Genomic DNA, 15,926 nt, shown 5'->3' with positions numbered 1-15,926 from the left:
TTATCGTACGGTATTTTCGATATATACTTTTAATATCTATATTTTTTTCAATCCCAAGATATATATATATATATATATATATATATATATATATATATATATATATTATTTATTTTATTATAATACTAAACTCAAAATTTTAAACCCAAATGCCAAAATTTAAAATTCAAAAATCTATACCCTAAATCCAAAAATTAAAGGTCAAGAAAAATTACAAAATATTAATAAGTAAACATAAACATAAACATATTTATTTTAGTTGAATAAACTGAAAAAGTCTGAACGATCCTTTTAGAACAAAAAAAAAAGTAAGGAGTTGCAAAATGAGAGCGGGGAATGTGAATCGGCTTCATCATTTGATCCCTAGGCTTCAATCTGAAGAGCTGCTTCACCAATTTCTTTTCCGATCAGATCAGATCAGATCAGGTCAGTTACTACTGATCCTTCTTAGAGACTTTCAACTCCGCTATCACTTACCTTGGCTGTGGTGGTGTAGGTTGAATAGCAACAGATGATATTTCAGAGGGACCTGCAATTTGCTGAAGTGCATTTGTTCTTTCCATAGAAAACCGATTTGAACCTCCAAAGCTAGATATAGACTTCATGTATTCAGATGCGTTGTTTTCTATGATCAAAGCGTCTTCAAGTTCGCGAACGACGTCCGCCATGCATGGTCGGTAAGCAGAATAGGGCTCAATGCATGCCAATGCAACCTCCACCACTCTCCACATTGCTTCGGAATGGTAACCTCCCTTTATACTTGGATCCACAATCTCTTCAATTCTTGAATTCCTTATGTTTTGTTTAGCCTGCCAGGATTGTAGATGTGTTATTAGAAAACATGCGCATATAAATAGAACTTAAGGATAGGAATGGTGATGGTTTAGTTCCATTTACGAGCTTAATTTGTTAGAAGACCTTCTATTTGTCCAAAGTTATGTAATTCTAGCAACAAAGTATGTTTTATCAGGAATTTTAGGCTTTGTTACAAACTAAGAATCCCGCTATGGTGATGAATGGTGACTAGTTTTTATGATAGACTGATGTTTGAACAGAAAACTCTGGTCAAGGTCTGGAATTCAATTCTAAATTAATAACTAAGAGAAAGAAATGAACATATATAGCTAGCTCCCTTACCCATTCAACCAAGCTCCACTCATTACGTGAACGGTGGATATTTAAAGGTTCTCTTCCACTAATTATTTCAAGCAGTACAACTCCATAACTGAAGACATCACTTTTTGCTGTCAAATGCTGGGTTGAGTAGTACCTGAAAATGGATAGGAGACTCTTTTCAGTAACACGAAGTTCTAGTTCTGTTTTAATGCTTTATAGCATGTATTGTCCATCTTAGAAGATGGACAAAACTGAATTTTTACTTACTCAGGATCCAAGTATCCCGCTGTCCCCCTAACTTCTAGGGATGCACCGCTATCGCCTTCTTGAGGGGCATATTTTGAAAAGCCAAAATCTGCCACCTTGGCAGACATGCTTTGATCCAGCAGTATGTTACTTGATTTTATGTCCCTATGTATGAGAGAACGTCGAGCAAATGTGTGAAGATAGGTCAAACCTGCAAAAGAAAGTTGATGAAAGAAATTAGTGGAATACCTATTATTATTTTTTCTATTCCTATTCCAATCCCCACCGTTAATCACTAAGCAACCAAATCTTGAATAAGTATGCCCAAGCATGTACGAGTTATTAAGCCATTAATTTGTTGCACAAACTCACTAGCTGTGCACAATAACCGATTTGTGTTTATGTTAGCTTGATGTTTTCACATTTAATCATCTCTATATTTAGCAAACATACAATAGATTTTTGAAGTGTTCTCAAATTGTGTATGCAGAGGAATGTCCTTGGTTGATACTTCTATATAATCGCTTTTGTGGTTTTCCTGGATCATTTGGAATCAACGTATTGTGTCATCAAATGGTCTCATATGTGTTTTGGGGAAACCCAATGGTCTCAGATGCTAATTTATGTGAATGCTATAAGTCAATTTACAAAATCTGGTAATATTGTTCTTATTGTTATGTGTGAGACTTTTATTTGAAATAAGTAGAAGATCATCTAACCAATGACTATTTCCAAGTCAAGCAATTTCTAGGAAATTATTTCTACCTGTTATTTACCTATATTAGGCATTCCTATGTGAAAAGTGTAGTCAATATTTTTTCCTCCTTGTAGGCAATTAAACATATTTTAACTGGTTGTATTTTATTTCCTATTTCCACAAAGATATCTGTAGCTTTGTTGTTTCTCCATGTTTTATTTATCCAAGATTTTTCTTATAAAAATGCTTCATGACTAAGATGGAGGTCAATTATTGGCTCACCTTGAGCAGCGCCAAGGGCAATCGAAAGCCTGGTTGGCCAATCCAATGTCCTTCTTTTTGCTGCTTCACCTGTTATAGAGTTAATAGAGATTTTGAATAATTTAGAGCAGCTTAAAGAATACACCGATTAGATTGAATATGAAGGTATATATTATACCATAGAGACGATCTTGTAGCGAGCCATTGGACATGAAGGGATAAACAAGTATTTGCTGGTCTTTTTCACAGCAATATCCAAGGAGGGGCACCAAATTTTCATGTTGTATAGATGAGAGAAGCTCTAGCTGTACCATACAGTGGTAAATATGTTAATTTCTTTATGTGGCAAATCATGGTGATATATTTTCTTCCATGAAATATCGTCATGAAAATAGTTCTAGTGTAGTTATGACTTTTGTGTAAAAAACTGAAATTATTCACCCAAGGTAATGAACAGTGGATAATTATAAGCCAGCTGAGTCTTTATCCTTGTAGACAAGTTCATGGAAGTGACAGACTATATGTCATAAGGGAAATTAAGCTCTCTGTTTCTTTATCCTTGTAGAGAAGTAGCACATAACATGCATTTTGTCAACTAAGTTTATGAAATGTTGAGATATCAGCACCCATCAGCCCTGAACCATCATATGAAGTAGGGAACTACAACTTCAGCTTGGATCAACTACATTTTACGCTATACTGTGATTTGAACATCCTCTTCTTTTTTTTATTGCATAATATATATGTTAGGAAGTGCCTGAAATTCTACCTCATTGTTGAATTCACGAGTTCCCTGTGCTGATGTGTCTGACCGGACTTTTACTGCCACTTCTTGACCATCAAGAAGAGCTCCACGAAAAACGGATCCAAAACCTCCTTCACCTACTAAAATGCTGTAATTTTTAGTGGCCATTTCTATGTACTCCAAAGTGAAATTACGTATGTGTATTGGCTCCAGAACAAAATCATCCATGCTGGGTATGGAAAATATCACACCTGCAGTTTAAGAGAGAGTGAGAGTTGAAATATTTTTATCATCTGTCCATCATTTAGATGACTCGTGGAGATTGGGTTGCTTACTCTTGGTCATTTGGCATCCTTTTTCATCAAAAGCTCGAGCATCTTTAAGTTTTCTTTTGTAGCAGCAGGCAAAGATAATTACAAGGGCAGTGAGCGTGAAAGATCCCCCAGCAACTGTTCCTATGACTAATACTTTGGTGAATTGGGGAGTAGATGTTTTCTCTGTCACAACCTCGTTTGTTCCAGTTTCTTCTGATTTGGATAGTTCTTGACCTTTAGATAACCGATTTCTGAAAAATAGTAGTTCAAAGAAAACCCAAAGAGTTAGTCTTCATTTTGACACGAAGGTTTCTCCTGTCCCCCCACCAATGGGCCAGAGCTTTATACACTAATTTTAGCCTTGAGTATGTATTGATAGTTCTTTTTTTTACCATGGGAATGATTCTTTCACACATTTCTGGAGAAACATTCCAATTCAATATTACATTCTGCAAAGACTTAGTAAAGCTATCTTTTCTTCTTTCCAACTTTTCTATCAATAGAAATGCACGTTCTTGCTAGAGTATACCAAAATGATATATGAACTTACATTGTTTTCACATATGGAAGTGATTTAAAAGTTTCTGGTATTGCCCCATTGATATTATTGTTGCTGACATCACTGTAAAGGAAATAATGGATCAATCAGTTCATGAGGATTAGAGTCGGTGTTATACTCCAGATGTGTTATTGGTTTGAAATGTGATACATTGATTAAGATAATGTCATTTATTAAGGTAGTTATCTCTACTATAAGTACAATGCAAATAATGGTGTTTTAATTGGTATTCTCCTGGAATCTTTGTACTTTTGGATTCCTGTATGGATAAGTATGTGGGTGATTTAGTGAAATGGATATTCTAGCAGACTTGTAGGAAATATATGGTAAAACATAGGAAGTCAGGTGTTTATAAATAAATTAAAAAGGATAGCTTAAATAGCCAATTTATTTTTATATCATAATGTCCAAGTCTGGACATGCAAGTAAGTTGGCAAGCATGGAGTATATAAATCATGAGAGGGCACTATTTTAATTGCTCTCAAATTTTTTGCCCTTTCAATTGCTGGTCAAGTCCTATAATCCTATTACACTCAGTTTTCATGTACTGTTTTGGTTATCTGGAGTAATTTGCCTTTTCAGTTGTGGGTAATTATGTTATGTACCAAATGGAAGTCAGGGTGAGTTAGGATTGAAGACAGAAATGTCCAAAGCCTAAGGTGAGAAATCACAAAGAAAGTAGATGAGGAAACATTAAAAAACTGAATCTTTCATTTCATTCTATTGATTCAACTTATGGCTTCTGATACCTATCCATCTACTTTTTGTTCACAAAAATGTTTTGACCCTATCTTACTTATTTACACCCTAACAAATTTCCATTATCAGTAAGCTCCATCTATTGGTTAGGCTTCTCTAGTTCGTATCCATGATTCATACAGGTGAAATTATTGCAAAATTACCTTATTTAAAAATTGGTGATTTTTACCAAATATCATTTTATTATAAATGATTTTGATATATGTAGAAGTAAAAGTAAAAGAAAAAGAAGAAATGAAATTTGAAAGTTGCTTCCAAATAGTCTAAATATGATAGACAAGATTTATTAATTGATAGATTCATGATGTATATACTAATGCATTTCATTTGCAGATTTGAGAGAAAGAGTACACTGATGTAATTGAGGAATATAGAAATGGTTGAATGACACCAGTGAAATCATTGTTGCTCAAGTTCCTGCATTGTGGAGATTAAAAATATGGTTATTAACAAACTTATACAACCTTAATGCAGAACAACATAAAAGTAAACATTGATGACATACAACTCCTTCAGATTAATCAGTTGAGCAATTGCAAGAGGAAGTGGTCCTTGTAGTTTACTGAATGAAAGGTTCCTGAAACGTTACAGGTAAAGAAAGGAGAGTTGAGTTGCTTATAAACTATACCGCCTGATGACATTTTGAATATTAAGTGTTGGAATTACTTCAGAACATATTTCTAAGGCTCTGTTTGACAGGTACCGAAAATCTGGATTTATTAGTGGTTCTGGAGAATTGTACAAGAAAACAAGGCCTTGTATCTACTGAAAGTTGAAAGGAAAAGAATAACTTACAGCTTGGTGATTGTTGAATCATTACCAGATTGATTACAAGAAAGGCCCTTCCATGGCACTGGAAGACATGGGTCTCCATTCCAAGTATTAAGAATATTATTCCCATTGTTGTTCTTGAGTAACTCTTTTTTCACCTTCAATATGGCTTCCACTATACACAGAGAGGGCAAGTTAGAAAGAATATGACGATTTAATTACAATAATATCTTTTGATTGTAGGTAGCCTTTTTTCATTCCATTATTTGGAGATTAATTGGCAAGCTAATAGACCAATCTCAAAATAAAGAAAAAATCTTGAAATTTCCTTTTTATTTTGTCAAACTTGTGGGAGAGCATAAACTGACCATCTTCTTTCAAAGTCTCTTCAGACAATGGTCGAACTTGCAAGATCTCATAAGCATTCAGAATGGGTCCAAAGGGAGAATCACTGGAAGCCTTGGTTAACGTCAAATTGAAAAAACCATCTGCTGTAAAAGGCAATACAACTGCTTTATAATTGGATCCCCCAGCTTTTATATCGATTTCCTGCCTTTTCTCATTGTTTATGTATACATCGAACACCCTTTGCCCTTTTTGAATTGATTTATTGTGCTCAAGAAAGTATAAGTACAGATCATAACTACGATTTTTAGTTTCAAGATCATTATGCAGTATCACCAAATTTTCCTCATGAACTTGAGCCGTCTGTAACACTTGTATAGGAGGTGCTGTTCTTATGTCATTGTCCATATTGATTATGACAGATGATACCCATTTCTCAGCCTGGTTTGTGTTGGACATTGCCCTCCATATTCGATCATATGGATCGTCCGGGTACCTGAAATTGATAATAAATAATAATTAACGATGAACAGTATAGACGTGTTTAGTGAATGTCTTCTGTTCTTGTACAGTTTGAACCTAATCAGAGGAGGGTAGATCTTGAACCATTCAATGATGCCAGTTTGGTTGTTTTTGAAACATTAAAGGAAAAAAATATGTTTTGTTTGATATATTTTAACAGGATGGAGTGAGCTACCTGATCTCAGTGGTGCTACTACCCACATTGACTCTGTGTATCAATTTAAGAACTCTGGATGATTCTGGAGTCAGATAAAGTGTTATATCCAAAGGCCGCAGTTCAAGCTTTGAGATGTAAGGATATCCTTGCTCCTTCACTAAGCAGAAGTTAGTGTTGTCACTGGTAGCTCTGAATATTCCTTCTGCCTCTGTCTCCTTTGTAGTATTCACCACCTTAGCTATGGATGTAACTCCTATGAGAATATCAAAGGAAGAGCCTCTTTCTGCCACTTGCCGATTCCAAGGAAGAAAGGTACCCCTTATAATATAGACCTGATTCTTTACTGTTGGGAGACTATAACACCATATATTTCCGTATCTTGAAGTAAAAACTCGAGAATTATCACAGAGTCTTTGAGTTTTCTCGGAAGTAATTATTTTTTGGCAAGTGGATCGATCTGGAAACCAAGAGTAATCTTCTATCCAACTTATATTTGTTCTGTGATCGGTGAAATTTGACTCAGCACAACAATCTATACTAAGAAATCCTGCATGACATCACATGAGATGGCTGTTAAGAAAAATGATCATGTTAACTCATAAGCAAAAGAGAGGAAAAGTGAAATACTCGACTAAGCATAGTTTCATATATGTACATAACTTTTTAGATCCAAGTTTACTCTTTGTATCAAGACCTTGTTTGATCTGAGATTATTTGAAACAGTGGGTTATTTTCAAATAACCCGTTTGATATAGGTTATAAAAAACCAAGTTATTTGGGGCTTTTTGAGTAACAAGACATTAGGACTTTTACTAAATTCAGATATTGACATGATTATTGTAGATGGTATTCTTTGGTATTGATGCTACTGCTACATGTTCAGTCTAGTCTTTACTGAAAACGTGCATATGGTTGACCTAGATGTATCTTGGTTCTAACCTTGTACATTCCTGTGTTCTTGGCCTTCATAGATTTCTAAATTCAGATATTGACATGATTACTGTAGATTGTAATAATTAATTAAAGATGTTCTTCCCCAATCCTAAAACTTGTATACATGAACAAAGTAGGGAAGGTCTCAACACAATATTTATAAAACATAGTAGTAAAACTACTTTACCTTCTTTTGCATTTGCAGATTGACATGATATAATAAATAGGCAAAAGATGTAACAGTAACCCGATATGAAATCCCAATTTACTCTTTCCATCATTTGGTGGTCATGTATTGAATTCGCTCCATCCTTCTTTGTCAATCTCAAAAACAGACTGAAGATGTTTTCTCCTTCCAGCACTTGTTGGTATATGAGAAGAACATATGTGTTTGACTAAATGTGAATAAGACTGAAGCAAGGAAAGGAAGGGGATGATTATGTTGATGATGATTATGGCTGGCTGGGTCCATGATTAAGATAATGTAAAATGGGTTTTGATTGGGTTGCTTGTTAAACAAATATGTTGAATTGGCAAGATTAGTTTGATTGGTTAGTGGTTGGTCTTCTTATGGTATATTAAACAAATGAAAATTAGGCTTAATTATAATAATATTTTGGGCGGAGCTATCCTTCTTATTTAGTTATTTCTATAATCTTCCCCTTTTTCTCCTTGTCGGTTGTTTTGAAGTCTACTTCATGTTTGTCTTTTTTTAACAGGGAGAAATGGTGTGATTTGAGTACCTGAACTTCTGGGGTCGGTAAGTCACATAAACTTAACTGTGCAAATAACACATAATTTGTTTTCATGAAAAATTGACTTCTTTTAAGTGTTTCTTCGTAAATTCTTCTTCAACTTGGTGAGTTTTCACCTTGAGGAAGCAATAATATATACTTCGGCTATCAATTTGGTGTTTTTTTTTTTGGTTTGAAAATAGTTTTAGTTGTTAAATTTGTTTCAGAAGTTACAGCTTTGACAACATCAATACACCACTTTCAGGTTGGTAGCTCAAGTGAAAAAATATTGTCTACGAGAACAAATGTCTGAGGTAAATTTTCATTAAAAACGTCTTAAATTGAAGTAAATGTCATAAATGTCGGGTTATACTATATTTCTCATTTTATTCTTTGATTTAAAAAAGAAAAATCAATGTCACTTTCAGACAGTCTAAATTGAAGACTAAAATATTTGAAGTCTAGGTCACGAAGATGCTTTTAAATATAAATTATCCTTAACCATGCCTAGTCTATTAATTAACTATTTGAACTAATTGAACATTTTTGTTGACTTGATTTAAAGTTATTTGTTACAAATTTGGTGGATTTATTTCATAATTTTCTTATTAAAAAAATTCAATTCTAAGATGTTCATAGTTCTCAAGAAATTACAAAATAAAACCAGGGTTGATATTCTGAATGTGTAGAGGTTTTTTTTAAGGATATTAGTCTATATCATATTTGACCTTCAATCCAACCTTCAACAAAATGTATTTGGACTCATTATTAGAACGTACATGATTGGCTGTATATATTTCTTTGCTTCATTTATAAATTTATATACACGCCTTAGATGATCTTGTTGTATTATTTTACTTATCAATTTTTTCCCCTCAAAAATCAAAATTTATTTTCTGAAAAAAAGTATTTTATTTTCATAATGTTTGCTAAATTTCTTAAGTAAATTTATTATTATTATTATTATTTACAAATATATATATATATATATATATATATATGAATTTATAATATTATAATAAATTGTCAGTTTGTATTTAAATATATTAAAAAGGTGAGATGAATCTTTTAAATCATATTGAATGTCCTTATTTGTAACATTTGAATGTGAAGAGAAACACAAAATACAAAAGAATTGAGCTTTAAAATATTATTCATTATTATAAATTATTCTCAATTCTTTGTTTCTAATGCTCAATTTTTTTTCCCTTTTGATACGGTTTAAAGGATATACTTGCAGTAGGTGGAGGTAGCAAACTGAATTGATTTAATTAATTATTTGGCTAAATGTTAATTGACCCCTAATGGATCAATTTACATTATATTAAAAGACCATATCAAATGGTTTGGGTCGGTCGAGCTCATCCCTAATAAAGAGTACTACACATTGAAAATAAATCACTTTTTTAAATTTAAATATTTAACTATACTCATAATACTTTCACTAGTTTATTTAAAATTAAGTCTTATTTCAGAAAATTATAAGTTTTAACTTCAATTTTCATTAAGAATATTTTGATTTGAGAATGTTCACCTACCAAAAAAAAATAGCTTAAAGTGTGGAGTCTATGTTAAAAAATGGTTCTTAAAAGACAAATGTTCAATTTTTATTTAATAAGAGACCAAATGTTAGTCATGGCGGTGGGTTATATAATATATATATATATATATATATATATATATATATATATATATATATATATATATATATATATATATATATATATATATATATATATATATATATATATTAATTAAGATTGTTTATTGAAATAGTATTGTGATTTAAGAAATTTAATGTTTTTGATTTAAATTTTACTAAGAAAAATTGAAAGGAGGCTTCTAAAATTTAAAAAGAAATATTGAAGGATTCTTTAGAAACCTAAAAATAATATACCTCTTTTTTTTTTGTGCATTTGTGATTATTTGAAAAAAAAGAAACATATGAATAAATTATGGCTTAATTTATAGGATTACAACCAAACCAAATTAACACCAAGTTAAACATTATTTGTTCAAGTCCTTTGATTCTTGGACGCAAAACGTAGTACAAGATAAAACAAAATCCTATAAAGAACAGCCCATCCCAACATGATCAACACCCTTTCCCACATCTTCTTCTCATCCTTATGATCAATCCTTAACAACTGCTCCAACACGTCGAACCCACTAACCTCAATTCCCACATTATTCCCAAAGCTTTTATCCGTTTGAAACTCATTCATCAACAAACCTTCATAAGGATATGTCATCGTCGATATCTTATTCATCCATTTCCAATAAACCGGCATTTCATAACTACTCACAAAGTACCCACAAAAAAGAAAGAACAACGCCGTGAACGCTATCACCGCCGCATACCCTAGAATGAAATTCGGCACTACGCAACTCACGAACACCACGAAAGAATTCGTCGTCAAAAGCGACACGAAAAGCATCACGAAGAAGTATAAGAACGAACCGCGTAGCTTTAAGGGGAACCAAACTATGGCTGCGTAGACTCCTGCTTGAATAGCTAGAAACGGAAGGTATGTGATGAGACCCGAGATTGTGTACGAAGAGGCTCGGTAAGCGTTGTGAGATGTCTCGCGAATGAAGATGAAGCGTTCTTGGATGAATGCGGGAACGGCGTCATTTGATGAGAAGAAGAAGAGACAGACTGTGAAGATGAAGAAACTTAGACGGTTGGTGAGGCCTTGCATGTTCTTCTTTGGATGGAAGAACATGGTGGCCATCATGAAGCCCATTACGGTTAGAACCATTAGTCGAGATAAGAAGAGCTCAGGCGTGCGTCTTATGTTTATGAAGTTCCTCTTAGTGAGGATCCATGTTTCGCTAAAGAAGGAATTGGCAAACTTGGGGCCGAGGTGGCTGCCGCCGGAGGCGGCGTTGCTCGGAGTTCGATAGTCGTTTTCGTTGACAATGTAGTCGCTACTATGAGGAGTTGGAGTGCTTGATAGTATATCCTTGGAGTAGCTATACATTGGAGACAATCTACAATCAAATTCAAACCATCAATATTTGTTTAAAAAAAGAAAATGACTGTAGTTAGGGATTAGAGTATATGAAATCTAATTATATATTCACATCAATCATTTAAAAAAGATGGTGTTATAAGGTTACCCAATTCGGGCTTGCTCTGTTTTTTTACGGGAAGGAGTGAACCGTGGGGTCCAAGACATCGATGTGTTCCCATGACTACTCCTCAAACTTCTGTCGAAATCTCTATCAGCGTCCTCCGACCGATGGCGTCGTCCCCAATCCCCGGGACGTGGGGACGGGACGGCGGTCAAAACCGACATCTCGTCGTCGTCGAGTGGCGGAGGCTTCATCCCGGTGCGAACAAACTCGGCGAGTACCTCAACGCCAACGTCCGATTGATCGTACTCTTGAATCACGTCGATCAAGAATTCTATGGAGTTTTCTCCTTTGGGGACTTTTCGTCCCATTCGACCTAAATGGAGAATGACATCTTTGGGGGATCCTTGATACATGAGTTGTCCTCGTGCTAAGATGATGAGATGGTCGAGAAGTAGTTGAATTCTTGAGGAGGGTTGGTGGATGGTGAGCACCACCGTGCTACCTAATCGAGCGATGTCTTGAACCTTCTCGATCACGCTGTGGGCACTCGTAGAGTCTAGCCCTGATGTCGGCTCGTCTAGGAATAACAATGACGGGCCGTGGATGATATCAACTCCGATTGTGACCCTACGTCGCTCACCTCCCGATATCCCTCTTGTCTCTTCGTTTCCTATGTATGTGTTCCTCGACGACTGCATGCATCCATTCAAATCATCGATTTAAATAGTTAACTAAAATACTTCATTTTTTCTTAAATAAATGATGATAGTAATTTAAGTGACAAAAAATAACTAAAAAAAACAGTCCATATATATTACTAAACACACCCCAGAAAAACAACACATTTAACCATTTATAGAACAACACTACTAACATAAACTAAAAATAAAATGTACTTTATCACTAGAGACCTAGGTTTAATTTGTTGGATTGTTTTCACCACAATCAATCAATGTTCGCAAAAACTTGAATTTACTAAATGAATTTTATCATTTAATGATAAAATTAAAAAAAAAAACTTCCATACAAAGAAAGCTTACCGATAATCCAAGCTGCTCAATGAGCTTCTCGACCCGAAGTTGTTTCTCGGACATAGAAAACGAACCTAGCCGAAAATCGGCTGCGAAGATGAGTGTTTCATAGACGGTTAACATGGGAAAGAGCCTATCCTCTTGCATTATATAAGCGGAAGTCCTTTTGATCAAGCTAGGGGTGACATCCAAACCGTCTAGAGATACTCTCCCCTTGAGGCTTTCGCTAGCGATTCTTCCAGCTAAACCATCAAGAAAAGTCGACTTTCCTGCACCACTCGGTCCCATAACAGCCGTTATGGAGCCTTTTGGTGCATAACCAGTTATGTTGTGCAACAAGTCGACCTCTTGCTTAACCCAATTTCCATCAACTTTCTTCTTCTTTGTGACGGTGTAGGTTAGACTTGAGAACTCGAGCCCACCCGTGAAATTTATCGGATTTGCGACGTCTATTATTGTATCGACCCTCCCACGCCTTCCAACATGCGCCATAATTATAAAAATTATTGAGAGAAAATTGTTAAATAAGATTTTGGTTTTTAGGTTTGATATGGAATTATAAGGGAGAAGAAGCTAGAGGTGCCTTAAGAACAGCTGGGGGAGAAGCATCAAATGGAGGCAGTTCCAAGGTTTAATGAATTAAGGTTAACTTTTGTCATAGAACAATCCGTTTTAATTAACGTTGTCTTAATCAAAAACAAGAAACTTGTTTCTTTGTTTTCTTCATCATTTGTTGCCTTACAATTATCTCCCATTATTTTAATGCATTTAGAATTAACCTCCTTTTTTTATCTTGAAGTTGACAACTTGACATAATTGTTAATTTTATATAAAATTTAAAACTAAATACTAAAAAATGATATATAGCTAGGGCACGGGCCGGGTTAATACTTGTATAATATCATTAAAATTAATAAAAATATCTTAAGTTAGTTTAAAAAAAATTATAAGTTTAGTGGTATAAGTGAATGATTCAAAAATATATGTATTCGAATAGTTTGTTTAATTGATTATAAAGCTTTAAATTGATGTTGGGCGTTACTTAATTTTTTACATTAAAAATAAAAAGTTTTTCAGTTTAGATTATTTAAATAAATTTGGACTTATTTAAATAATATTAATGGAGTAATTTTAAGAATATCTATTTTATTTTTATTTTATAAAATAACTATAGTAGTGAGTATTAATATACAATTATAAATATTATTATTTTTAAATATATAGTATTTAAATATTTTAATTAATGAATAAAATAATAATTAATGAGATAATAAATAAAATAATATTTAGTGAACTATTTGACTCGAAATGAATGGTAAGAATTTCAGTAATCGTGGTCAATTGATGCGTTTACTACACAACACTATTATTATTATAATAAAATGTGAATTTTTTTTATGAAAATTCGGTGGAGATTTTCGGTAAACTTATTTATCTTCTTGAGTATTTTTGAGCTCGTTAACACTAAATTTGATGTTTGTTCGTCGGTGATTTCATTTAAAACAATATTTTTATATTGTTTTTATCTCTTATATTTAAAACAAGTATTATTTATATCAAAACTATAAATTCGAAATGCATGGTACAATACTTAATTTGCTCCTAAATAAATATCACTGTCTTATCCAAAATAATTTTTTTTTAAAAAAAACAGAAAATAAATTGGGGAAATTTGATAATATGACCCTAAAAACTTAACTATTTTGAAATTTAACCTCACTAAATTTGGTTTTGTTTTTTAACCTTTTTTTATAATTTTTTCCAATTATACCCCTGAATAACCTTTTCATTTTTTAATTTTTTTTTCTTTCTTTTTCTTTCTTTTCTTTTCCCTCTCTCCTCTCATTCACTCCCCTCCCGTTGGTCCCCCACCACCCCCATCCCCCACATGTCCCCCATTTCCCAAACATTCCCTTCTTCCCCCAATCACCTTTCTTCTTCCTTTCCACCGCGACCCCACCACCCTCCCTTCCCCCAACTGACAGCCACCACCGTAGTCAACTGCCGCCACGCCAACGACACAGCTCCGCGACGCCTGAGACCCAACTAAGACCCCGCGACGACGAGACCATCTAAATGGGTACGTTCATTTCTATCAATCTCATTTCATTCAAGTTATGGTTGAATGTCTGTCTATGTTATGGTTGAAATGCTGGGAAATGCTGGGAAATGCTACGTAAACGAAATGCTGTCAAAATCGGTCCACGCCCCACGCCCCACGCATAATCTCCCACCTCCACACCCCACGCCCACGCCCCACGCCCTACCCCCACGCCCCACGCCCTACCCCCACGCCCCACGCCCTACCCCCACGCCCCACGCCCTACCCTCACGCCCCACGCCCTACTCCCACGCCCTACCCTCACGCCCCACGCCCTACTCCCACGCCCCACGCCCTACCCTCACGCCCCACGCCCAACCCCCAACCCCCACGCCCACGCCCCACGCCCAAGCCCCACGCCCAACGCCCAAGCCCCACGCCCCACGCCCACGCCCCACGCCCCACGCCTCACGCCCCACGCCCAAGCCCCACGCCCCACGCCCACGCCCCACGCCCAAGCCCCACGCCCACTCCCCACGCCCCACGCCAAAGACCCACGCCCCACGCCCAACCCCCACGCCCACACCCCACGCCCAAGTCTCACGCCCCACGCCCCACCCCCACGCCCACACCCCACGCCCAAGTCTCACACCCCTCGCCTAAGACCCACGCCCCACGCCCCAGGCCCCACGCTCAACCCCCACGCCCCACGCCCAAGCCCAACGATCCATTTATGGTAGGTTTTCTTTTGTACACTAACATTTAAATTTCTATCAATTGCAGATTCCAATTTATATGTTAGCTGTTTTGTCCTATATGATGGTGAGTGGCTGAAAGATGATGAAGGTGTTAGTTCTTTTGAAGCAAATTCTTTAGTAGGTGTGCATCTATCCCGAAATACTACATATGAAGAATTAACTGAAATCGTCTATGATGCTATTCGCGTGGACAAAGTGAGATATGATTTAGTGTTGAAAGTGAAGTATAATTGTCTTTTTAAAAGAGCTCCTCCTGCTGTTATCCGATGTGATAAAGATGTGATGTTCTATGTGCAACATATTTCGACTTCACACCAAGAGCAAAACACTCCTCTTTGTGTATCTTTACTAGAGAAGTCACAACCTTCACACCCAACGGATGAAATCCAAAGAGAGGAGGTTTCTGAATTTGAGCATGAAGATCCACTCCCCCAAAATGACATACACAATGCAGTAAATGAAGAACAACAAGTCCCATTTCTTCATCCGAGTGAATTGGTTGCTAGTACCCCCCCCCCCCCTTTTGAACCCAGGCCAGCCATTTCCCCTATGAGGAAAACATCCATTAATGTTGAGGAACCAATCCCGGTTGAAACACATGCTCAATTAACCCTTGAAAACGGATTGGAAGTGGGTACGTTTTATGAGAACAAAAAAGAAATTCAATTGAGGGTGCATAGATATGCGATGGCTAATCATTTTGAATTCAAAATCGAAAAGTCTACAAAAGTTCTTTGGTTTGTGAAATGTGTGAATGAGAATTGCAAGTGGAGGTTGCGTGCTGTGAAAGGGAAATTTCAAGAGATGTTTGAGATTCGAAAATTACTAAATGTACACACATGCTCAATTTTGACGA

At 35.5% G+C, this 15,926-nt stretch overlaps 2 protein-coding genes and 1 long non-coding RNA gene across 3 annotated transcripts; 1 reads left to right on the top strand and 2 right to left on the bottom strand.

The window, feature by feature from the left end:
* Nucleotides 1-430: 430 nt before the first annotated feature.
* Nucleotides 431-7,461, bottom strand: LOC124928987 (nodulation receptor kinase-like). The gene is made up of 14 exons (XM_047469240.1): nucleotides 7,410-7,461; nucleotides 6,511-7,039; nucleotides 5,837-6,309; nucleotides 5,493-5,643; nucleotides 5,203-5,274; nucleotides 5,049-5,114; nucleotides 3,930-4,001; nucleotides 3,401-3,630; nucleotides 3,090-3,316; nucleotides 2,499-2,625; nucleotides 2,342-2,410; nucleotides 1,384-1,573; nucleotides 1,138-1,270; nucleotides 431-809 (listed from the first exon to the last, which is right to left on the bottom strand). The coding sequence occupies exons 1-14, from the start codon at nucleotides 7,459-7,461 to the stop codon at nucleotides 474-476; spliced, it is 2,727 nt and encodes a 908-aa protein (XP_047325196.1). The 3' UTR covers nucleotides 431-473.
* Nucleotides 7,462-7,598: 137 nt separating this feature from the next.
* LOC124932790 lies at nucleotides 7,599-8,993 on the top strand. The gene is made up of 2 exons (XR_007098777.1): nucleotides 7,599-8,185; nucleotides 8,425-8,993. It is a non-coding gene; the product is annotated as an uncharacterized LOC124932790 (long non-coding RNA).
* Nucleotides 8,994-10,090: 1,097 nt separating this feature from the next.
* Nucleotides 10,091-12,768, bottom strand: LOC124932354 (ABC transporter G family member STR2-like). Its single transcript, XM_047472974.1, has 3 exons — nucleotides 12,281-12,768; nucleotides 11,283-11,932; nucleotides 10,091-11,153 (listed from the first exon to the last, which is right to left on the bottom strand). Exons 1-3 carry the CDS (start codon nucleotides 12,761-12,763, stop codon nucleotides 10,175-10,177), a joined length of 2,112 nt encoding a protein of 703 aa, XP_047328930.1. The 5' UTR covers nucleotides 12,764-12,768; the 3' UTR covers nucleotides 10,091-10,174.
* Between the last annotated feature and the right edge of the window lie 3,158 nt (nucleotides 12,769-15,926).

Source organism: Impatiens glandulifera, chromosome 3 (assembly GCF_907164915.1).
Source record: "Impatiens glandulifera chromosome 3, dImpGla2.1, whole genome shotgun sequence".
Classification (NCBI taxonomy): Eukaryota; Viridiplantae; Streptophyta; class Magnoliopsida; order Ericales; family Balsaminaceae; genus Impatiens; species Impatiens glandulifera.
Note: the sequence above shows the minus strand (reverse complement) of the source record. Positions and strands in the feature narration are given on the sequence as shown.